This window comes from Myotis myotis, unplaced genomic scaffold (genome assembly GCF_014108235.1).
Source record: "Myotis myotis isolate mMyoMyo1 unplaced genomic scaffold, mMyoMyo1.p scaffold_m19_p_2, whole genome shotgun sequence".
Taxonomy (NCBI): Eukaryota; Metazoa; Chordata; class Mammalia; order Chiroptera; family Vespertilionidae; genus Myotis; species Myotis myotis.
In genome coordinates this window covers 38,975,574-39,000,810 of record NW_023416324.1, presented here as the reverse complement: position 1 = coordinate 39,000,810, position 25,237 = coordinate 38,975,574, and the positions used below count along the sequence as shown (strand labels likewise).

The window sequence follows — 25,237 nt, the reverse complement described above, 5'->3', positions numbered from 1 at the left end:
TGTCTTTTGTGGGAGGGGAGAGGTTAGCTGAGTGGCATGGTGCAGATAGATGGCACAGCAGTGGCAGAAAAGTTCCCATTTTTCTATGAATAATTTTATGGACCCCATTCTAGGAAGACCATTTTTCATTTTCCTTACTTGTAACCTTAGATCCTCTCGTTCAGGTTCCTTTCATTCAGGGCCAGTGTCCTTTTGAAAAATAACTTGTTAAAAACAAACTAACCACCCCAGCTGGTGTTGCTCAGTGGTTGAACATCAACCTATGAACCACGAGGTCAGGGTTCTATTCCCAGTCAGGGCACATGCCTGGGTTAAGGGCTCCATCCCCAGCGTGGGGGAGTGGATGAGGCAGCGGATCATTGATTCTCTCTCATCAGTGATGTTTCTATCTCTCGCTCCCTCTCCCTTCCTCTCTGAAGTCAATAAAGAAAAAAAAAAAACTTAAAAGAAAAACAATACCTAACCAGATATCTTTGGATAAGGTGGAAATTTCCCCCAATTTAAGCATTACTATAATTTCATGTCACTTTTATGTTAGACCTTCTAGTTAAGCCATCTTTAGTTGTCCTGAGTAAGAAGGTTGGGTCATTATCCATTTTGAGCTAAAACTGGCATTTAAGGTCAGCCTTGTTAGATTACACTATTCTAGATCTGTGGGATGAGCTAAGCATCGGCTGACTACACAGAGGTCCATTTCTAGTAGCCTGATCAGCCTAACTTGGTCAGAGTCTTGGCAGCTCCAGCTCTAGTATTATTTAAATGTTATCTTAATATTATTTAAACATGGATAACTAGTGAAATGCTTATTTTCCACTAAACTCTCAGATGTACCTATCAGATAGGTAGTTATTGGGAAAGAGTGCTGACTTGACACAGGGAATACATTCATTCAGTGTAATGAAATCAAATGAGATAATGTATGTGAAGCAGTAACTGAGGGCATAGTATATAGTAAGTGCATTGTAAATACTAGCTGTAATTGAAGTGGTTGTATTATCACTGTTTTCTCTTCCCAGCACAGTGTCTGAGCTTAATACTCCTGAGCACTGTGCAACACATACTTTATTAGAGAAAGAATGAATGAAATGTGTGTCTGCCTGCTTCTTTTTCTCCCCACATTAAATGCTTGTCTGCTCTTATAGCTGGGGGACACGCTGACATACAAATTGGCTTGCTGAAAGTTTCTCAGTCCCATTTGTCACCTTACTCTTGGAGCCCAATTGTATGTCAACTCCATGTCCCGCCTGCTGCCTGCCAGTGAGGGGCAGACCCAGGCCACTTTCCTATGATCTGCTTTAGCTGGCAAGGCTCTGATCAAGCTTGACTGATGGATGGGTGCCCCATTGTTGGGAACATCTGCATGGGCTGCTCGGGAAATAAGCCTTTGCTGTGTTTTTCTGGGTGACATCCACTGCTTGAAAATAAGAAACATGGAAAACAAAGATTTGGGCTTGCCCTTCTTTGAAAATCCAGAGTTCCGAAGACCTATTTTGAGTTACCTGGTTTGAGAAATGGTTTTGTGTTTTGCATATAGGCCTCTCATTTCCTTTGCTATAAACCCTGTCCATGGCTTGAGGAAATCATGTGAGCAGTTTGTACATGGAGGCCAAGATTTTCTGTTTGGTTTTTTTTTTTTTGTGTGTGTGTGTGTGTGTTTTTTTTTTTTATGACTATTTCCCCCCGTAATTTCTGTTTCATGTCAAAGGGGTGACTATTCTGAGTGACCACCTTGATCATGCTCCTCCCTTGATTTGCAGCACTCGGAAGGAGTGAATGACATGTGCAGCTCGGGACGTCATTTCTGAAGGGAGGCGTCGTTCTCTGGGAGCGGAGTCCCCCATGAGCCTGGCCAAGGCCCTGGATCTGTGTGCAGTGGACTAAGGATTTAGTAGGATGTCAACTGAGACAGAACTTCAAGTAGCTGTGAAAACCAGCGCCAAGAAAGACTCCAGAAAGAAAGGTAGGGGTGAATGTGTTCCTTTGTGGCTGCTTGTCTGTATCGGAATGAGTTTTTATCTCTGTGATGATATATCTTCTATCTTTGTAAATATATATATATTTTAGAGTCACCAGCATGATTGGATACTTTTGTGCCCATAATATATTTTAATGGGTCTTCATTATTCTCTGGGTAAAATCTAAAATTCTTTTCATGACATATAGTCCCCTTCCTGATGTACCTTCTTCCCATCCCTCCAGCAATATTTTCCTAAGCCCCCCCTCCTTTAACTCTGTTTATTCTCCAGCCATTCTGTCCTCTGTGGTTCACCTTTGCATACATAAGTGGTTCTCAGAGGCTAGCAGCACCAACAGCACCTGGAAGGGTGGTGAAAGCACAGATGGCCGAGGCTCATCCCCAGGTTTTGGTTCCCCAAGTCTAAGATGGGGTCTGAAACTTTGCATTTATGACAAGTTCCCATATGATGCTATTGCCATTGGTTCAGAGACCAGACTTTGAGAGTCATTGTACTCTTATTAGTCCAGCCTGAAATCACACTCCACTTTTTTTCCAAAAGGACTCCTCCTTGTTGTTCAGGTTTGAGTTTAGCGGGCCCCTAGGGAATGTAGGGCTTTCCTTACTCCCTGAATTGGGGCAGTTGCTTATTTGTTTTGCTTCAGTAGCACTTTGTTACTATCTCAATTTATTAAAAATGTCCTGTGTTTTTGTTTGTCAACTCTATCATATACCCCTTCAGACCTGGACCTCTTGTTCACCCTTTCACTCCCAACACTTCGGAAGTGCTGACACAGGGTAGACGCATAGCCTCCTGGGAATGAAGACCGGTATGCTAGTGTGATGATAGAATAAATCTATCCCTTTTGATGTTTTCTGAAGATTTGGGTCATGTCGCTTTATGACCGTCGCTTTCAGGAAATGTGTCTCACTGTTGTAATTGGATGCCAGCAACTTCTTGCGAGCTGTGTGTGTGTGTGTGTGTGTGTGTGTGTGTGTGTGTGTGTGTGTTTCTCCCTGTGGTTTCAGCTCTTTCCTCCCCCATCTTCTCCGCTGCATGAAGGAGGATTAATAGAGCTCTCTTTCAGGTCTTGAGATCTGTCAATATCAGCTTGCAAACCCGGATGCTTCTGGTTGCTCTGTGAGGCAATGATTTGTTTGGGATTGTGCTGTGCCTGCCCTGTCATGTTGGTGATGGCACTTGTCTGACACTCTGGAAACGGGGACATACATGTAATACATATGCAGCTTTCAGACAGCCAGCACCCCAGGGAGGACTATACATTATACTTTAGATAATTATTGGAAACACAACTATTTTGGAAGCAGTCTATTTTATTCTCTAAAACTTAATGTAAACCTTGTTCTTTATGCATTGTGGCCTAAGCATAATAGACAAAAAGCAAGTGGGTGAGAATACAGGTCTTGGGAGAACTGCTACATAGGAAAAAAATTGCAGAATCTGTTATGTACTAGAATTTAAATCCTTTTTCAGTGGAAACTGACAGGTTATATTTTTGCTTCAAATTTAACCTTCCCTCTAAACTTGTGCTCTTGAATGCTTTATACATTAAAAATTATATCTTAGTGCACATCTTTTCATTCTTAATTTTAACATTGCAAACCCAGAAGTATTCTAAAGAGAGGATTCAGGTTTTCAGAACATTGGCTTAGTGGAGGATTTGGAAGGAGAGTGTGAAGGTGACCTTTTTATCTTCTCCTCATCTTCATATCCTAATAAGCCCTAAAACCAGCACAATACATATGCAAGGAGCATTCTCTAGTGAGTGGCTAATCCCACAGAGTCTGGGCAGGTCAATCTGGGTCAAATTCTGGCTATACCGTTTCCTAACTATGTAACTTTAGAATATTAGCCTCAGTTTTCTCTCCTATAAAATGAAAATATAATATTGCAGACCTCAAAGGCTCACCATGAATATTAATTGAATAAAGCAAATAAAACACTCAGTATAGGACTTGGCATATATTAAAAGCTCAAGGAAGTTTAGCTTTGTTCCTCCTTTTCCTCCCCCTTTCTCCTCCTCATTCTTGCCCTACTGCTTCCCATCTCCTTCCTCTTCTATCATCTTTCTTCATTTTCCTTCTCTCACTTCTTTTCTCTATTTCACTTATTCCATTTCTACCCATCTCCTCTTCTTTGTCTTCTCTACCTTCATCATCCTCATCCTCATCTTACATTGTTTTCTCTTATCCCATTGTAGAGCCAAAGGGATCTTAAGAAGTGTATAATACATTATTTGTCCCAGAGCAAGAGCTAAAAATTGTTTGTAATTATGTAACAGAAATAAATCTTTATTCTTGACAATGCGTTTGATCCAAGCACCATGAAAACACATTCATACATTAAAATAAGAGAGAGAATATGCTGGTAACAGGATTAATTTATTTATTATTCTTCAGTTTTGACTTTGGAATAGTCAGTATTCTACTAAACGAATGTTGGTAACTGGGCCCAAACAAGTAGAACTTTAAAAAGAATAAACAGTGTATATCTTGATCTTGAATATAATTGTATTGCTAAGCTCTTACTAATACTTTCTCCATCTCCTCTTTGATTTTCTGTGGAGGCAACATATAACCTTGTAAGTAAGTTTCTGCCTTCCTCTGCAATCCTTAGGTACTTCTTTTTCTTATCATAGTGCATTGGCTAGTCTGTCAATACAGTATTTAGTGATAGTAGGTATCCTCATCTTGTCCTTAAACTAGTAGAAATGCTTCTAAACTACTGTAAATCTGATATCTAAGTTTTTACTGAAGATTCTTTTTAATATGTTTTTTATTGTAGATAGTATTACAGATATCTCCCATTTTTCCCTCTTTACCCCCCTCCTCCCAACCCCTACCCTTCCCCCCACGTTAAAGATTATTTATTCTCTTTCATTTATCATTTTTCAGGAAGTCTATTTTAAAGTTTTGATTTACATGTTGAATTTTTATTATATGCCTTTTTATATTTATATCAATGCGTATTTTTACTATTTTAATTTATCTTATGGTGGATTTTACTGATAGATTTTCTAATCTTCATTTATGAGGTAAATTCTACTGGTTCAGGTGTATTTTTTTTTACATGTGGATTTGATTTGCTATTTTCTTAGGATTTTGGTATCTATATTCATCAGCAAGATTGACAGATAACTTTCTTTTCATGGACAATCTCTGTGCCTGGTATTAGTCAAAGTTTATATAAAGCTTTTAGTGGTAAGGAAACACTGAATCATATGTAGGTCTCTTTCTGGGAAAATATATATATTTTTAGTGATTTTCATCTTTTAAAAAGCTATATATGCTTATTATTAAAAATTAGAAAAGAAAAAGTAAGCATGCATATTTCCATCAGTCAGAAGTAACTACTGCTAACATTGCAGTCCTTTTCTTAGGGACTAACCTTTCAGAGTGGCTTGAGATCATACTATTCATACAGTTTTATATCCTGCTTTATTTTGGACATTATATCGTAAGTGCATTTTTAGATTATTAGATGATATTATAGACTAGAAAAGTTGTTTTCCCCTTGGCAAAATTCAGATAGTTCCTGGGCAGATATTTTATTTCCTAAAAAGGAATACCTCAGGGCACGGGCAACCTATTGTGAGAAAGAGTGGCTTAAAAAAAATTTGAGAAGCCCTTTAGAATTTCCCACAGACCTGTCACCCTGGTTCTTCATCCAGGCTGCTGAAACTGAGTCAGACAGTTTTAAATGCAAGTCACACAGGGCCACACTTCCCCGTCAAATGAGTTTCTAGGCAGGCCATGTATGAGAAATTACGAGAGTGTTCACAATTTTAATAAGGAAGGGATGAAATTAGTGAGCAATAAAGTTGTTTTCTTCGTTTCATTTTTATTGGATGGTGTCACCACACATACAGCTTGTCAAACGCTGCATATTCCAGGAGTGGGGTTGGGTGGAGGACTGGAAGAGGAGAAGGATTATTTTCAGGGTTGCTACCTGCCTTCAGAGGGGAGAGCAGTTGGCACAATTCTTGTTACTGGTCATCCTGGCATTAAGCCACCCAGTGGGAGAATGTGGTGGAGGACTAGGTCCCCTGATAAAGCAGATGCAGACACTTCTGGGGGCAGTGCCTGGGGCTTCTAGTCAGCGCCACCTGGCAACATAGTGGAGGGGAAAGAGCACTAACTTTGGAGCCAGACAGTCCTGGTTGTTTAATACTAACTTTCCTTATCTGCTGTGTAACCAGAGATGGTTATTTAGCCTTGGAGCCTAATCTTTAAGAGGGTGTGTGGTGGTGGTGGTGGTGGTGGTGGTGGTGGTGGTGGTGGTGTGTGTGTATCATAATACTTGTCGTCAGAAGGGTGGGGGACATGGGGATATGTCCTGGATAAAGGGCAGCTTGAGATCTGTAGCCTGGCACCTGCTTGGTGTGTGTGAGTTTTTCTGCCGTCTTCCTTCTGAAATCAGAGTTCAGCGTTATCTCCTGATTTTATTGAAACACCTGAAGATAAACTGGCTCACTTTCCTTACGTTTATGTTAGCGTTATATCCAAGGGTCATGAGTTAACAACAAGAACATGCTTCCTTAGTATTTCCTCCCAGAAAGAAGCAGCTGCAAGAATCCAGGTTCTGGTGGGATCCAGGAGAAGCTGGTGGTCAGGGGGCAGTGCCTTAGCGTTGGACTCTAATCAAATTGAGCTAGAACCTGGCCATGTGCCTCAGGTGCTGTGGAAGTCTTTGGAGATTTCTTTGAAAATTCTGGTCAATTTTGGTTAAGGAGTGGTTTTAATACTGCCATTCTCAAATATGATCCCTGAACTGATCAGTCAGCCTGGGAAAATGATCTGTGCTAATGGTGGTCTGCTACTTACGTGCTTATAAGATGCTGTTGTATTCATTACCCCATTGGATCCTTGGGATCCTGGGAGGTTAATTAAAAAAAATACATTTTATCAGGTCCATGGGGCAGAGCTGCTGTTTCATCGCTTCTATCCACTGCTGTTGTCCTGCAGGGGAGGCAGCCTGAGGTCAGTCAGGACACTGGATTTGGTCCCAGACCTCGGACACACCACTCTCTTTCTCCTCTCTCTCAAGTCATTTCCAGTTTTTAAGCTTTAGTTTCCTCAAGCAATAAATTAATAGAGAAATTATATTTGCTCGGCCAAATGTGAAGTATAGATGAGACATTAATTACGCACTTAGTTCTTTCGTCCACAAACATTTGTCCAGCCCCTGCCAAGAGCCCTGGAGGCCTCAGTGTCCTGGGGGAGAGAAGCACCTGGGAGGGGTGTGTGACCCATCAGTGCAGGTACCACTACCTCTGGAGGCCCTTCAGATTTTTATGTCTCACCCTTCCCTGAAAAAAAAAAGGTTTTCCTACTTTGCAACTTTTATTTATTCTCAATCTATTACTATTCATAAAATTGGTTTAACTTTTACTCCAAATTTATACGTATTGATTAAATATTACATGTTTATCATAATAAAGAAAATTCTAATTAAAACACTTTTTTTCTGTTTTTCTGGCCAAAAGCAAGTGAATTTCATCTTAATAAACACAAGTAACGCAATACTCTGAAAGTCTTTATACATGGATGCCTGAATGGGTTCACTACATGGTGAAACACATAGACAGTTCTAAGGGACTAGTGTCAGGGCTAGCTAGAGCCCCTTCCTCTTAGATGACAGCAACATGACCACAGTCATTTAGTTGGTCAGTGACAGAGCCAGGGCTGGAACCCAGGTATGACTCCCTGGCTGGTGTTTAGATTTCAGACTACTTACGCTCTTAGGAATAACCTCTGGGTATTTTATTTCCTCTTCTTTTTCTTTTCTTTTTTTTAAATTGATTTCAGAGAGGAAGGGAGTGGGAGAGAGAGAGAGACAGAAACATCAATGATGAGAGAGAATCATTGATCAGCTGCCTCCTGCATTCCCTCTACTGAGGATCGAGCCCACAACCCAGCCATGTGTCCTGACTGGGAATTGAACCGTGACCTTCTGGTTCATAGGTCGATGCTCAACCACTGAGCCACACTGGTCGGGCTGTTTCCTCTTCTTTACACCAAAGACTCCTGGAGGAGCCCATGATTTAGAAATAGATAAAATTACATTTGGGTCAAGGCTCAGCCCATTTTCTACTTATCTGTCTCAGGCTAGCCACATAATCTTTCTGAGCCTCATCTGCTGCACCTGTAAAGTGGGGAAAACAGAACCTATCTCAAAGTGTTGTAATAAAGATTGCATGAATCAACTACTTAAAACACCTAACACAATTATCTGTACATAGACTCAAGACAAGGAAATTGTTCTTTTTTCCCCTACCTTTCCTACCAGCCCTGAGAGGTGGCACTTCTCTTAGTACACTCAGGTATAAAGAGAGGTGGGAAATATCCCTACCCTCAGAGTCACATGGGTATTTAGCCAGTAAGAAAAAACTGGTCCATCTTCCAATGGATACTTGTTCCAAGAACAACTGGGAAAGTGGACAGGGAATATCAAGTAAATGGACCATGTTGTCAAACCACAAACATTTATTAATAACCATCATTTATTGCATGTTTCCTGCATGCCCTCCATTTTAGATAAATTGTCCCTCATGAGCCCAAATCTTACATCACCTCATGGAACACATAAGAAAATAATGTTCGGAGAGATCAAGAGACTTTCCCAGGTCACATGACTTGTCCAAAGCTAGAGAGCACTGCCTGCCCCATGCGGAAGTCTGTGCCGTGTTCCCTGAATGCATTCTGTGGGTTCATCCTGTGCCCTGATGCTTGCGGTTGGGAAAGGTGAACAAATTACAGGGGCTGCACTGTTTTAGGGGGCTGGGCATGGAAGCAGATCAGCCACGTCATGTAAATTTATGGCACCTCTCGCTTGGCAGGGGTTTGGATCTTGGTGAGCTAATTGCTCTCTGCTAACTCTGTGATTTGCAGGCTTTGGAAATTCGAAATCAAGGATTTAATTACAAGACCACATAAATCTCTCTGAGGTGGATCCATAAAGCTCCTGGGGTGAGGGGTTTGGGAAGGAGGGAATATTGTTTTAGGTCAAGAAGTCTTACTTAATGGTAAGATTGACTGTCAGAACATATGATGTGTGGTTGGGAGAGACTTCTGTATTCTCCATGAGCACATGGTCTCAAATTTATTACAGGACACCTCACCCACTGTGGTCATTTCAGGGCCTCATTCTAGCTGGTTCTAAGTGACTTAGAAAAAATCAGGCTTTCTTCAAGTCCACAGCTCTGTTCACCCTTGACCTTATTTTATAACCCCAGAAGCATACCAGTCAGGACAACACACCAAGCAAGCTTTTTGAGATCTGGTTCCTGTCACCGATTCTATGCCTTTGTCACACTGAGCCACACTGAGCTTCAGGTCCCAGGGTGCACCTCTGATGTTTGTGCATACTGTTTTCCCTATTGGACCACCTTTCTCACCCTATTCACTTGGCTAACTCTGCACCACCCTTCAGAACTCAGCAACCATTTGACCGGACCATCATTCTTAACATTTGGAACTTCAAGATGCCCTCAATTAATAAACCACCATTATCAGCCCCTGTGACCTCCTAAGTATCTCTTAAATCCCATCGTTCTCTCTCCTAGCTGCCCCTGTCCTGACAGTCCTTCAGGCTGTGGATCATCCCAGCGTCTGCCTCAGTGGTCTTCCAGTTTCCATTGTTATCCATCTCTAGGCTGTTCTTGACACTCTCACCAACATGAAAACCTGATCAGGTTCCATCTCTGCTTCAGACTCTTCAGTCAGCAGCTCCCACTGCTCCCACTGCTTATCTGGCTCCAGAAAGGCCCCATCTGGTCTGACCTCTCCTTATCTTTCCAGTCACATCTCTCACCACTCTTCCACAATGATACTTCCTCTACTCGGTGGCTCAACTGAGCTAATTTCAGTTCCCAGACCCTACCATGTGATCTTTCACATTTGGAATTTTGCAAATGCTTTTTTATCTCCCAGGAATACATTTTTCTTTATTCTTTTCAAAGCTTATTCCACTTTTGATTTAGTTTAAAGTTAGATATGACTTTTCCCAGAAATGCTCTTGGTGATTTATTGCAGCCCACAGATATGACCCCCAGTTGAGGGTTATGACTGGTCTGTGCGCTCTCAAAGCACCTCATTTTCCCCATCATAATACATTATTTTAACTATCTCTTGATTCCTCTTTATCACTCACTAGCTAAGAGCTCTGTGAGTACAGGGACTGTGTCTATCTTGTTAACCACTTCACTCCTATTCCCAAGCTCTTCCAAGCACAATGCTAATAGATGTAGGCACACAGCATTGTTTGTTGAATGAATAAATGAGTTAATAAAGGAACTTATGACTAACGAAGCCTTCCCTGACTGGATTTGTGAGGGGTCCATGCCATCGGCACTTATTCAAGCCATCACACTTGCCACATCACATTTTCCCCTGTAATCGTTTGCTTATTTCTCTGTTTGTGATTAGCTGTGAGTTCCTAGCACAGCACCCAGAACATGGCAGGTACTCAGTAAATGTTTGTTGAACTAATTATCATAAAGTAGGGGGGAGAATGATTTTCACTAGGAGAAAGAAAATTTAAAAACACTCACATCTCCCCTAAATGCTGGCTCTTGAGAGTTTGATAACGTTGCTCTGAAAATCCCTCCATTCTGTGAGCTGCTTCTCATTTTGTGATGTGTGTCCAATCATGTCTGGTGCCGTAATTTAGCGTGATGTGGGCCATATTGGTAGTAAGAGCTGTAAGATTTGCCATATTAGTTCATCCCACTGCTTCATTAAGCCCAGTGTGCTGCCTCTGGAAGTGGCTGGGCCTGAATTTTGATGTTTGGGAGAACAAAGCCCTGCACATTAGCCCTCCAAGTCCCAGGAGTCAGATAAAGTGCACTTCTTCCTGGGGTCAGAGAGGCCTCCTCTTTGCAGATAATCAGTAAATGCCCCAGAGCAGGGGGTTTTATGATCTCTGTGGATTTGCTGAGCAGGCGATGTGCCCCGTGTGCTGGAATTTCAGCAGCCCCCTCCCATTACAGCACAGCTTCTAGGATAGGGTACATGAGTTTCAAGCCTAAGTGTTTCTGCAGGCCATCAAGAGAGCACCTGATGGGAAAAAAGGGACATCTGTAATACTTTAAACGATAAAGATAAAAAATAAAATAAAATACAATAAAATAAAATACAATAAAATAAAATAAAAGACTAAAAAAGAGCCCTGGCCAGTTTTTCTCAGTGGTTAGAGTGTCGGCCTGTAGACCAAAGGGTCGCAGGTTCAATTCCCAGTCAAGGGCACGTACCTCGATTGCAGGTTCATCCTGGCCCTCAATGGGGTGCATGTGGGGGAGGCAACCAAGCAATGGTTGCCTCTCTCTCCCCTCCTTTCCACTCCCTCTAAAAATCAATGGGGAAAATATCCTTGGGTCTGGAGTTTAAAAAAAAGAGAGGGAAAGAGCCTTGGATCAAAGGCCAAAGAGGCTGGAGTGGAGGTGAAAGAGGAAATAATGCCTGTTGTTCATGTTATCTCATTTAAGCTGGAAAACAACCTTTAGACAAGCATTCCCATTTTACTTGGGAAGCAGCTGAGGCTCAGAGAGGTGAAGGCCACACAACTTGTAAGTAAAGGGAAGCATTTGCATCTAGATCTCTCTGGCCCCAGAGACTGTTCACATGCTTAACACCAGACTAAGCTGCTCCCTGCTCCTGCTGGATGGTGTGTGCTCCTCCCAGATATCAAATAATGCTGCCTTGCAAGACATCTTCCTGCAGATGCCACAAGTAGCACCATTAGATGGAGATGCCTCAGCAAGAGAAAGGGGTGATGACACAATATAGTGGAGTTAGAGAGGGAGTTAAAATGCATAGGCAGCCCTAGCTCTTCATCCTCCTTGGCGGCGTGTGCGGGGTTGTCACGCACAAGGGCTGCACATGATTGAGAAGGAACCATTTTCTAAGGATGTCAGTTATTCTGTGTTTTCCAGGCATCCAAAGTAAAGACTAGGGGAATCTGAAGGCTTTTGATTGTGCATAAATCGAAATGCATTTCTAGATCTTAGTTTGGAACAAGCACTCCAATTTCGCAAATGCTCCTGCTCTATGAATATTTTAATCAGCCCATTTCACCTTCCAGGAGGCATCCCCACATCAGAAATGATAATGAAGATGCTGGTGATGAAGGTAGTTGCTATCTGTCAGCAATTACAAAATATCAGGTGATATATCCAAACATTTACATGTATTTTTTTCAATCAGAACGCTTCAAGAGAGAGCTCCTTTTTGAAATCTTCAGACCACAGATGAGGAGCTGGAAATTGGAGAGGTGAGGCAAGTCAGTGCTGTAACCCCAGAACCTTTGCTCTGAATGGCTGTTCTGTCTCACCCATCCATTTAGCAAATGGTACACATGCCATAGGTCCCACCTGGCACATTCTGAACACACTGACCTCCTGGGCCCTCCCTGAGTCTTCTTCAGCTCTCCTTTCAACCTGAAAAAAAACCCTGTCTTGCCCTAACCAGTTTGGCTCAGTGGGTAGAGCGTTGGCCTGTGGACTGAAGGGTCCCAGGTTCGATTCCAGTCAAGGGCATGTACCTTGGTTGTGGGCACATACCCAGTAGGGAGTGTGCAGGAGGCAGCTGATCAATGCTTCTCTCTCATCGATGTTTCTAACTCTCTAGCCCTCTCCCTTCCTCTCTGTAAAAAATCAATAAAATATATTTTTTAAAAAATCCCCATCTCTTACCTACCTGTAACGGCCCATCTGAGTGTCTGAGACCCAGTCAGACGGCACCTCCATGAAGCTCTCCCAGCATTCCCCTCCTCCCATTTGATTTATGCCTTCCTTTCCCCAAGATTGTCCGCATTTTGTGTGTGTTTTTTTAATTTAATCCAGACAAAGCTCCTATTTTTTTTCTTCCATCAATTAGGATTGTACTTATATGCCTTTCTTCCTTGCTAGATTGAGCCTCAAGTAGAAATCGGATGTCAGAGACAGTGGCTTATGCATCATTGTATTCCCTCAAAGGCTGGGAGGAGGAGAGTTTAGAGTTCCCAGAGGAAAACATGGGGAAACACTAATTACCTGACTACTAAAGGCAGCCAGAGAATAGAGTGAGACTCTAAGAGATTTTGTGGTTGATAATGCTCCCATTTTCAGACACTGGGACATTACTCAGATAAGTTCAAAATAAGTTCAAGGTCACCCATCATGTAAGTGGAAGAACAGGAGGGTTTCTGGTTTTGGTTTTATTTTAGAGAGGGAGGGAGTGAAGGTAGAAAGGAGAGAAAGAGACAGAGAAAAAAGGAAGAGAGAGAGAGAGAGAGAGAGAGAGAGAGAGAGAGAGAGAGAGAGAGAGATTGGTGGTTCCACTTATTTATGCATTTATTGGTTGATTCTTGCATATGCCCTGACTGGGGATCATACTGCAACCTTTGCATATGGGATGCCTCTCTAACCAACTGAGCTACCTGGCCAGGGAGGACAGAAATTTTAAGCTGAGGTTTGAATGACACCAAGCATGGGATTTTTATGCATTGTCTTGCTGTTTTCCAGCAGTGGCCATGGAGTAAAACCTTAGCGAAAGCTCATTTGCTAGGCATCTGGTTCCTGTGGTCCAGTGGTAGCAATATCTGCAGTTTACTTTTATAAAGAATTTCTACGTTGTCCTTGTAGATTCACTTCCCTGCGATTGGGAACTGTCATCACTTGGTCCTCTAGCCTCCCTGGCTGGTGCCACTGCTCGGGGGAGATCTTGCCATCTGATCCTTAAACTAGAGTCAAGAAGAGCCAGGCAGGAACTCGCATTGGAGGAAGCCCAGCAAATGATGAATAGCAGACCTGAATCTTATCATGTATTTCAGAATGATGTACGGACTGTGGGAAACTGCCTTTGACAAATGTGCACGGGAAAGGGAATTATCTCCAACAATGAAAAATGTTCTTATTGTGTGATCCTAAAAAGGATCAGGACCCCTATCATTGGGAAAATGATCACCCCCATATCCCTTATTAACAGCGATATGGAAGCATGTGCTAAAGACATTGGGTGTCTTGCAGAAGCTGTGATGGATGGCCATGAGCTGGAATCAGGTGGGACTTATGAAAGGTAACTTGACGCTTGATAGCAGGTAGGAAATGTGCAGTGAAGCTGAGGTCCCTTTTAGTCCTGGATTCCTAAGGCTCTGTAAGACTTGTACCTGCTATCTTAGCCATGTGCCCACTGGCTCTGGTCAGGCTGGAGATGTGATTAGTGGAAGGTATGTGATATAGTTTTGTAAGGAATAAAACCACTTCTGTGGGGAGAGGAAGACTAGTGTGCCAGGCATCTATAATAATAAAAGAGTAATATGCAAATTGACCAAATTACCGAACAGCAGAACAACGACTGTCTGGACGACCTTCTGGACGACTATGCTATGATATGCACTGGCGCCAGGCCAGCCAAGGCGGGTGTGATGCAATTGGTCAGGGGAGCCCAGCGATCGATCACCCCAAAGAGGGAGGCCCAGGCCACCCGGCTGGTGACCACAGAGGGTGTCCCAGGCCAGCCAAGAGATCACACCTCATGCCTGTCGCCTGCAGAGGGAGGTGACCAGTGGCAGGGGTGAGAGGGGCAGTGCCACACAGATGGCAAGCAGTGGCAGTGGTTGGGGTGGGGCTAGCTGCCAGCAGCTGGGGAAGGAAAGCCCTGATAGGCCCTGATCACTGGCCAGGCCTAAGGCCCCTACCTGGGGGGTCCTGGATTGTGAGAGGGTGCAGGCAGGGCTGAGGGATACCCCCATCCCGTGCATGAATTTTGTGCACTGGACCTCTAGTTTTAAATATTTAATCTCATTAGAGTTTCACATTTCATATACATATGTAGAAACGTAGCATCCTAGAGATTCAGTAGCCTGGCCAAGGCTAGAAACTAGCAGAGTAAGGATTTGAACCTGAACACTCTGATTTCAAAGTCTGTGCTTTGTCATCCATAGTAACTTTAATAAATAATCTCCTGGTGGGAGTTGAAATAGTAGTAATAAAAACAACTGAATGCATATGTGAAGGAGGATGCCTACAGCAGCCTTTAGCATATAGTAGATGTTCAAGAAATGTTAGTCAAGTCAAGAATTGTCTCTTTTTTTCCAAGTTAATTTTGTTAGGGGCTGTGTAATGGTTATGAAGTTCTTTGAATTCTGTCCTTTCTTCCCTTTCTACCTCTTTTCTTTTTTCTTTCCTTCACTCCACTTTTGAGCATTTTCTGAAAGTAGGCAGAGTGCTGGCCACAGAAAATTGTAAACATGTTCTGGGCTTAAGTAATTCAAGATCTAATACAAAAGATAGACAACTAAGAAGCAATTATAGTTTGTTGCAGTAAGTTGAAATCCCAGAGCAAAGATAACCAAGCATCCAAAAACTTCCCAGAGATTGGGTGATATAAATATTCTTGGAGTTAAGATTTACTTATTTTTTCATTCAGTGCATGCTTTGTGAAATATCTTCTAGTATTTTAGACATTGTCTACCTATTAGATTTAAAACCATAGCTGTGAAAAGTAAGTTCTACCCTGTCCTCCAGTGAAAAGGAAGACCAGCGGATTAGACATCTTGCTTGACAGTAACTTGCCTCCCCTCTCTGCTAGATTAGAAGTGCCTTCAAGTTATACACATACATCATTCGTTTCCTTTTCTGCATAGAACCAGGCACATAGTATGTGCTCATTAAGCATTTGTTGAACAATGGAATAGCCTATATTAGTTAGGTAATTCTTTGGCCTTTGGCTTACATTTTCCTAGAAACAGTAATTTATATTCCATTAGTTTTCCGTTAATGTTTTAAAATAATGATTACTGTGGCTTCTCCTCCTGCTCTCACAGTTATAGATTGCAAATAGATTTTGTGTAATTTGTTAATGCCGGTCGATTTTGATGGCTGCTTCAAGCACTGGGTAGAGGATTCTGAAGTCATATCCTGGCTTTGAGTGAGAATAGTTAACACTCAGGTATATTTTCTTTCTTTCTTACCCCTCCGCACCCCCCGGCCCCTACGCATGAGTATGTACACACAAGCATGCAAACACATGCTTCCTACTTTGATTTCACTGCGGACTAAATGCTACATAACATGTACTAAGCCTTACACTTTAAGCTATTCCTGTGTCATTATACATTTTTACGATGATCCTTTTTTTTAACATCAAGTGGCCTAATTTCCCTTAGTTTTTACTCACAAAGCCTCTCTGCCAACCCTTCTGCCATTGCTGCCAGGTTTCGCTGTCCATTCCCCAATTTCCGAAATTGTGCTGCAGCTGAGGCAGACAGATCTGCTTTCAGCAGCCAGCAACACATCCTCGTTTCACCCTTGAACTGGTGCGTGTTTCTCTTCTGTATTTGGTAGCAGGGAAGGTCCTGCCTGGCTTCCTGCAGCAGGAAGAAGCCTGGACTTCAGGGTGGGCTCCCCTTCGTGAGGGTCACCCCAGGGGCTGCCCCTCCAGTAAAGCATTAGCATTAAGATTCGCCAGCGGGTGCCTCTGAGCTCCAGTGGTTTTTTGCCGTTCAGACCTTCTAACCTCAGCTGATCAGCTTTAATATGTTGCCCTGGTGCCTTGATTTTTTGGTTCATCTGTTTTAATGTGATGAAATGTAAAAACGGAGCTCCGTGTTGTCCCCTCACAATGACCGCAGGGGTTTCAGCTGATAACCTCTCCCTTGCCTGTTAAGGATTCGAATTTTAAACAGCCCCAAATACATTTTCTGGTATCTGCCATCAAGTGATTAGTGCAACTATTTAGTTCTGGTCGTCTTTCCTATTCTTGGTAGATTTATTTTCTCTTCTTAGAATTCTTCTGCCGCCCTCTCTGTCTGGGAGACTGGAGATGCCATTTAAGCTTTGCTTATTAGGATTCCATTATTTGTCTCTCCTATACAGTCAGCTAAATCAAAAAGTCAGACGGTGTTTTTAAATTGCAAATTTAAATGACAATTTATAGACCAGGTCTACTGGAAATTCTCTGTCCTTGGCATCCATCATTGCCTGTGAGTGTATAGTTTTATGCTCTCTCTCTTTCTCTCTCATTTTATCTTCTCGAGAGCACAGCACATATATCCATCAGAAGGATCAGAACTGCTTGCAATCAAACAAAAACTGCAATAGAGATCTTGAAAGGAAATGAAGACAAACACCCTACCCAGACCTCACTTGAATATTAGTTCTCTTCCACCTCCTTCCCCTCCCCTGCCTCTTAAAAAAGAAACTTACATTAGTCACTTGTTTTTAAAGTGTTAAAATCCATGATTTAGATTCAGAACCAGTAAACATTCACTTAGGGCCTGAAAATATGATAGATACTGTTATCTCAGTTCATCTAATGATAAAGCAATGATTATGACAGTGTTATTATTAATATTATGATAACTAATATTTATTGAACACTTACCATGTACCAGGCACTGTTCTATGTGTTTTATTTGTCATAACATATTTTAAATAATAATATGTGGATTTCTAAAAGAGGGAACTGAAATTCATGGGAGACAACTAGCTCAGGGCCCAAAGCTGAGAGGGGGGAGCTCCAGCTTCTGACTTAGATTCTATTCGTGACAGTAGCTTCTGTCCTCAACAAGAAAACTTGGGATTGATTTAGTATCCTTACTTTTTAAGAACGACAGGTTGAAAAGTCGCCTTGCTATGCCTTGCTCAGTTTTAATTTTTAGCAGATTGGTATAGAAGGTGTGGCTTAACCCACTGAAATCACCTTCTTTTCTTGGTCCATTTTCTCTAAGATCAGAGTAGATTGGCAAAGCATTATGATCTTCCATTTCAAAGCTGAAGGATTACCTATCTCGATGGGTAAAATCATCTCTAAAATCCTCCTGAAGCTGGCTGCAGAGGTTGATACATTTCAGACAATGCCTGTGATACCCAGCAATGTCAATGATGAAAATGAATGGAGGGAAATTTGCATCTGAGGGCCCGTGTTTAATATGGTCCCACTGCATCCATTATGTCAGACTTTTGCATTTATAACAGGAAGCTGAAGGTCTTTCTTTCAGCCTTTGCTCACCAGACTCCAATGTCGGCAATGGCGGGGGAGGCAAGGGCTGGTGGGATTCCAGCCAGACATAGGGGTGAGGGCATGAGGAGATGAAAAGGCTTCCTCCTGCCTGTGAGAAAAAAAAAAATGTGGAGGGAGCCAGAGGAAGCCAGGGAAGCCATCAGATAACAATACAGGTTTGGCCCAGAGTGAAAGAGAAGGAAGGAAGAGTGGGTGGGAACATGTTAAGCAAGGCCTTTACGGAGTTCTTGAGCCAAAATTGATCATCGGAGGAGCCCTGTGTCTCCTGGGAATGGACCTGCCTGAGTATCCCTGCCCTGATCTGCCATTGGCTGGGACCAGCCTGTGGGAGGGGTGGTCTTGGTGCAGACGTGGGTTTCTGAGGTTAACATTAGGGGCATTTGCTCAGTTTGTTTTTCTGCAATCAGAAGTTTGAAAGATGCATTTCACATTGCATGCACCAAACGGATGCTCAAGATACCCACATGTATAGGGTGCTCTGAGATGTCCTCTCTAATGGCTCCAGCTTGCCACCATTTGGTGCAGACTCACAATTTGGATTCCTCTCCCTATGCCACCTCATGTCCCTCAGGCAAAAGTTGGCCAATATAGGTTAAAGGTGGTGCTAATTAAAGTCAGGGTCCCTGGTTCCCTTGCCAGTTAGTCCAGCAATCCCCAGGATATTTCACCCTACAACAGCCTGCAAAGCCTAACAAAAGGGGAACAAAAGCAGCGATTGGGTTGATAGTCCAAGAAAGAAGCCCTCTTAGTACTTAGTGTTCTCCCACACAAACAACAGGGGAATGCCCACCCCGTTGAACCCCCTCACCAATGCCAGCAAGGCTGGGGAGTCACATTTTTTGAGCATCTTTCTGATGGCAGTGTGCATGGGCCTTATTTCAGTCAACTCTGTGAACCTCACAGCAACCTGTGTGCTCTTAACAGTATATATAGCCTAGTGATTGTGATACCATCTTCAGAATTACAAATTGATCCATCACAGCTCTGCTTTTTAGTAATTAATCCATATGACCTTGGGCAACTTCTAGATTCTCTCAGCCTTAATTTCCTTACATGTAAACCAGGAGTGATGGGACCCATCTCTTGGGAAGCTAATTTAGACCAAATGAAAGCATATAGGTAAGTGCCCCAGCACGGTGTTTGATGTATATGTGGTGACATGCTAGTTTCCTGCTCTTGTTACTATGGGAAAACCAAAGCCCAGGTGCCCTGGCTGAGTCTTAGGGCCCTGTGTTCATGTGCCCATCACGGCCTGGCTCTGATCCAGGGGTGGTGGTAGGCAGACACCAGCTGCACATTTCCTGCCGTCTTGGAGGCTACCACTTAGCAGTCCAGTGTGACTTGAAGATCCTTAAGCAAGCTGAGCTCCTTGCAGATCCTGGCTTAGCCTTCACATCGGCCTTCCTGCACAGTCATTTGTTGCTTGGGACAGAAGCACTCATAAAAGAAGCAATCTGGAAAGCTGGGCATCCGAGGACCTGCAGCCTGGCCCTGGGCAGCTAGGCACTCAGGGATCCCTCTCTCATCTCTCCAGAGCTACCTTTCTTTGCTCTTTCTAGACCTGCTTCTTGCTTATCCCTCTCTGCAACTGGTCTCACCTTGGTCACTGTGGTCATGGCTAGCTTTACTGGCTTCTCCATGCAAGACCCCAACTAACTCCGAGTTGACAGCGTCCCAGTTCCAGATTTTGGACAAAGAAAATCTGCAAAGCTCAGCCTAGCTCTGACAGTAGTTATTCCAGAATTGAGGACATAGAATGTGACCATAGCTATTACAGCCCATCCTGTGATAATGGGCAGTGGTCAGTATACAAAGTAGTAAGGCATAGACTGAACAGACATAATTCCCAAAGAGATTCAGCTTAGATGTCACTTCCTCCATGAAGTCTTCCTGGACCCCTCTGAACAAGGATGCTTAGGCCCTCCCCTGCACCACTCAGATTCTGGGCACCAGTTTCTGTTACAGTAGCTCTCATGATGTGCTGCATTTTCCCCAGTCTCACATCCATCTTTCTACCAGATGGTGCCTCCTGAGGGCAGGGACTGGATCCACTTTCTCTTTCCAAGCCCTGGCTATAGGCCACTTCCTGCCACACAGTGGGTACTTATCAATGTTACGAATTGAGTATCAATGGGGAAACAGACAAATAACAGCACTGCAGAATAAGTATTCCCAGTGACAACGGGAAACAGTTGTTTTGCCAGAAACCAGTTGTCACACACCCCCACCCCCCACCAAGGTGCAGTGAACATCAGTGCTGCTTGTCATGGACCGTCATGGTCTGTGCCTTTGATCCCAAACTCCTTTAGGCTTTGAATCTTAAAGAGCCTTCTGCAGCTACTCACTTATGAGCCATCGGCGCCCCATGCATTAATGCCAATTAGCCTGGGAAAGAGGAAAACTTTGGGGACTTAATGAGCTGAGTTGGCACCTGTTCACTCAGCACTTCAGCCCGAGTCTCTTGAGCTGCTTATACCAACTGGAAGGGGGTGGTTTTAACCTTTCTAGGGAAAGGCTTACAAAGGCATTTTTGCTGTAGCTTTTCCCAGTTTTCAGTTTATTTTGGGTGAGTGGCCTAAAGATTTTGGAGTGAATGTCTTTAGAGCCTGGGCCCATGCCATACCAGCACCTCCACCCCTACCCACCCCACCCCGGGCACTACCCATTAGCGCCAGTGGTCTGAGGCTAAGGCTGTGTGTTAGTCCTGGAGACAGCACAGGTGTGACATCCCAAGTGGCCTTTCTACTGAAGAGCAGTGTGATAGGACCTAGTTTGGTGCCTGTCACTGAGGTACTCAATGAATGTTGGTGGAGGGACTGTCACCCAACACACTCCAGTGTCACAACTGTGAGTGTCCACTCCCTCAGGACACTGCTGTGACCATGGCAGTGTGACCAGCACCTCCATCAGTACCTGGCACATAGTATGTGCCCAGGAAATAGTTGCTGAATGAATGAATGAAGTAACACATGATGAATGGTAATTAAAAGCAGCCGGGGGACCTGGATTTGAATCTGGCTTCTGCCGCTTCTGAATGTGATGAACATGGGCAGTTTACATCTCTCTCAGATGCTGGTCCCTCATCCTTGACTGTGAGGAAGCCCCTTGTGGTTTGGGGCTCACCTGTAAAGCACTTCTTGGTACTAGTAACTACTCATCAAAGTGTCTGGTACATAGTACGTGTCTGGTACATGGCAAGTACTCATCAAACAGTAGATGTGCTTAGTAGATTTTATTTTTATATTTTTTAAATATATTTTTATTAATACCCTTTGTAATACTTTAAGCAATTAAAAAAAATAAAAAAATAAAAAATATATATATTTTTATTGATTTCAAAGAGGAAGGGAGAGAGAGATAGAAACATCACTGATGAGAGAGAATCATTGAACAGCTGCCTCCTGCACGCCCCACACTGGGGAATGAGCCCGCAACCCAGGCATGTACCTTGATGGGGAATCAAATTGTGACCTTCTGGTTCATAGGTCAACACTCTACCACTGAGCCATGCCAGCTGGGCAATAACTTTTATTTTTAATGGAGTAACTTTAAACAAATTGCTTGACACTCACGTCTCAGTTTTCTCATTTATGACATGGAAATGCTCTGCCTGCTGTACAGGGCTCTGATGAGGAATGATGCGATGTGTACAGAGTGACGTGGCTGCTGAGCTCCGTGCTCAGTGACTGAGGGGTGATGCATCATAGTTAATTGGAGGTCCAGAGGGCTCAGACAGTAGCCACTATCTCCCGGACGGGGGGCAGGAGGATGCAGGCAGCTTGGAGAGGGTGCTGTCTGCAGCTCTGGTGTGAGAGCCGTGTTCATGGGCAGACACACGGTGCTCTGGTCTTTCCTTCGCCTTTCACCCTAAAAGAACTCAAGTTTTGCAAAGGCATCCGAGGCCATATTATCAGATGTGCACCTAGCAAGCCATTCTCCCGGATACTGACTTTCATAATTCTCAAGACCGAACGCTAACACTTCTTTACCCAAAACTTCTTGATCCTTTGATCTTCTCTCAGTCCCATGAAATGATTGTCTGCTCCTACTTGCCATAGATGATTTAAGGGGGATTACTGGGCAGCACGCACAGTCCACCTTTAACCTTTCTCTCCCCAAACAGCCAGGCTCTTTCTAATAGGAAATTCTCCTGGTCCTCCCATCCCTGGAAAATATTGCTGGAAAGAAAAGAGCTAACTAAGCAAGTTGCTGGGGCAGAGGCAAGGGGCATCTCAGGTGAGAGGTGGAGAGGATATTTTTAAAGGGAGGCAGGTGAGTCTGGATATACTATATTATCAAGTGAAAGAAAACCCAACCATGTTGTTAGAGGTAAGCAGAAGCACACCCGGCCTGCTTCTTGACAAAGCAATGCTGTGCACGCCATCCTGCGTGACCCTCGAGTCAGCTCTCTGGGAGGATAAGGCTGCACATGGCTCCAGAATGCTCCCACAGAACAGGCGCAGGGTCTGTGTGGCTTGCTTGTGGTCCCGTGATGGGCAATGGCATGTTAGAGACTGGACCCCAGTTTCTTCTGTCATCAAGAGCAAGGACTAAGAAGTAAGACAGACCTGGCATGGCGCTCACTCACCTGTTCGCTCTTTGATTCATTCTTCACCATGCGTGGCAAGGTGTTCTACGAGTCCCAGAGAATGAACACTGACCATCTCCACTTCCCTGAGCTTGTCTGACAAATGGCTTCCCGCCGGGCTCAGCCAGTGGGAGAGTGGAGGATGGGGCAAGGGGAGAAGTAAGGGCACTGCTGCCCCTCGCTCTGCTTTGGTTGAGGCTCTGTCAGTCACTGTGTCTGCTCTGTGGATACAGGTCCTGCCAGAGGCCCTCCTTTCTCGGCTGCCAGAGTTAGCCACCTCTCCATGGGTGGCCCCTCCTCCTGCATCTGCTCACCTCTCCTCCTTTTCTTGGCCGAATCAAGGGTCTGGTAGCAGCTGCTTCCTGCTTTCACTAATCCCTAGGTCACTTTTTTCCCTGGCTTTTCAGCTTTTCCAATTCCATCGGAAGGGCTCCCCACATTAAATTACTGCTTAGCATAGCTGGCAAGGGCTTGGTCTGTCTGACTGCCCCTTGACTGGTCCTTTGTGTTTGAAACCTGGCTCCACAATGTATAAGAAATATAACTTGGGATGAGCTGCTTACCCTCAGAGCCTCTTTGTTCACCCATACACCTGGGATTTTAGAGTTAGAGATGATATACGTACAGGATCTAACAGAGAGGGCTTTGCACGTAATAGGTATTGACTGAGTGGCAAGTCTTAGTTTTATATGACAAGTCATTTAGGAAGAGAGTAAAGACTTCTCAAGGAAGGGACGTGGTCTTTTTACTTTTTAACTCCTAGCAGGATGCCACACACTTAGTACAGTAAATAAACACAATAAAGCTATTGAGTCTCCCAGCATCATTCCAAGATTCCTAAAGGAGGATTTAGGAGTTTACTGGATTTTCTAGTGAAATTCTATCAATATTTTCACACTGGAAGTCCATTTTAGATGTTAATTTGCCACAAAGTTAACGAATAGAAAATAATGCAGGAACCTTTGGAAGGTACTTGTTACAGTAACAGCATCAGTTTTCTTTTTCTTCTTTTTTTTGAGGGGGGGTCCCTGTTTCTTCTCCTTCCCCAGAGTAGTTGCTCAGCAGCTGCTGGGCCCTGGCACACATATTACTAGACTGTCCTGCATTGGAACTCCTGGGGAGTGGCTGGCTACTCCTTGCTTTGGGGGGTGGAGGGGAGGATTGCAAGGTTGTACAGTCACACTTGCTAAACGTGTAAAAACTCTGGCATGCTTGTCGACCATGGGGAAATCCCTACTTGTAAATATTTATGAATTAGGAATCAAATATTAAATATTTACTTCAGCTTCTTGGAATTACAAATGACTTAATAAACCCGATGGGGAATTGAAATGGCTTTGGTTTAGAACAAACTCATATATTTGTTTCCCGAACCCCAATCTACTTTTTTAAAGACAGCAGCATGGGAGAGCATGGGGTGCCCATGGAAGGAAGGGAGAGCTTGGCTTTTAACTTGGTTTGTTCTTCTAATTTCTCTTTATGCATTAGCTGGCATGTGTTCGGAGTGGACATTCAGGTTGGACTGTGGGGGAAAAACCCCAGCACTTCAGTGCTGTAGCATTCCATCGCACTATGTAGCACAACCACCCACACATTAGTCCCAAAATACAGGTGCCATGCCCAACTCCAGCTCCAATGAGTGGGCATCTCCATAGGCGGGGCCTGGGTACCTGTAAGTGTCAGAAGCTTGAATTGAGAACCACTGACAAGTGTCTGTCTACCGAGGCTGCTGGGAGAGAATCATGATGTCACAGAGAACACAAAGGCTTCTGGGTAAGACAGGTCCGGGTCCGAATCTCACCTCCGCTAATGAGCAGCTGCGTACCCTGGAGAAAACTCTTCTCTCTACTTCAGCTTCCTCGTCTTTGTATCAGAGGTATAAGTCCTCTCTGTATTCGTTTCCTGAGACTGCTGTAACACATACTACCAACTTGGTAACTTAAAAAACAAATTTACTCTCTTATCTGGAGGCTGGAGTCCAAAATGAGAGTGTCGTCAGGATTGTGCTCCCCGTGGAAGCTCTAAAGGAGAATCAGCTCCTTGCCTCTTCCAGCTGCTGGTGGCTGTTGGCACTCCTTGGCTAATGGCCGCATCTCTGAGTACCTTGCTGCTCTTTCTTCACATAGCTTTCTCTTTTGTGTGTCTCTTATAAGGACACTTGTCATTGGATTTAGGACCTACTCAAATAATCCAGGATGAACTCCTCATCTCAAGATTCTTCATTACTTTTGCAAAGACCGTTTTTCCAAATAAGGTCACATTCACTGGATGCATGGATTAGGACATGCTAGCATCTTTTGGGGGCTGACATTCAGCCCAGTATATTGTCTAAAGGGCTGTCACTGAAAACAGTTCTGATTGACCAATGCCCATGCCATAAGTTTCCTTCGAACAAGTTACTTTGTGGAGATGTTGTAGGTGATTGAAATTATATAGGCATGTTCCTATGTGACCAGGAATGGGAACCATTCATTAAACAGTAGTTTGTTTTTTTACAAGGTTTTTATTTATACATATTACTCATCATATATTCATTAATTCGCTGTTCATTTAAACAGCAGTTTCCTGAGTACCTATCTGCCATGGGCCAGGCACTAGTTAGGCCCTGAGGATATAAACCATAAAACAGTTTCTTTCTTGAGACACAAGCTGGTTGTGAGGATAGACAATGA

General features: G+C 43.6%; 1 protein-coding gene across 2 annotated transcripts in view; it reads left to right on the top strand.

The window, feature by feature from the left end:
- DAB1 (DAB adaptor protein 1) overlaps positions 1 to 25,237 on the top strand; it is a 402,182-nt gene that overhangs the window by 131,436 nt on the left and 245,509 nt on the right. For both annotated transcript variants that reach the window (XM_036352028.1, XM_036352027.1), the window contains exon 2: positions 1,758 to 1,960. In XM_036352028.1, the coding sequence (XP_036207921.1) occupies positions 1,894 to 1,960 (67 nt within the window). In that variant the 5' untranslated portion in view covers positions 1,758 to 1,893. The remainder of the gene's footprint in view (positions 1 to 1,757; positions 1,961 to 25,237) is intronic.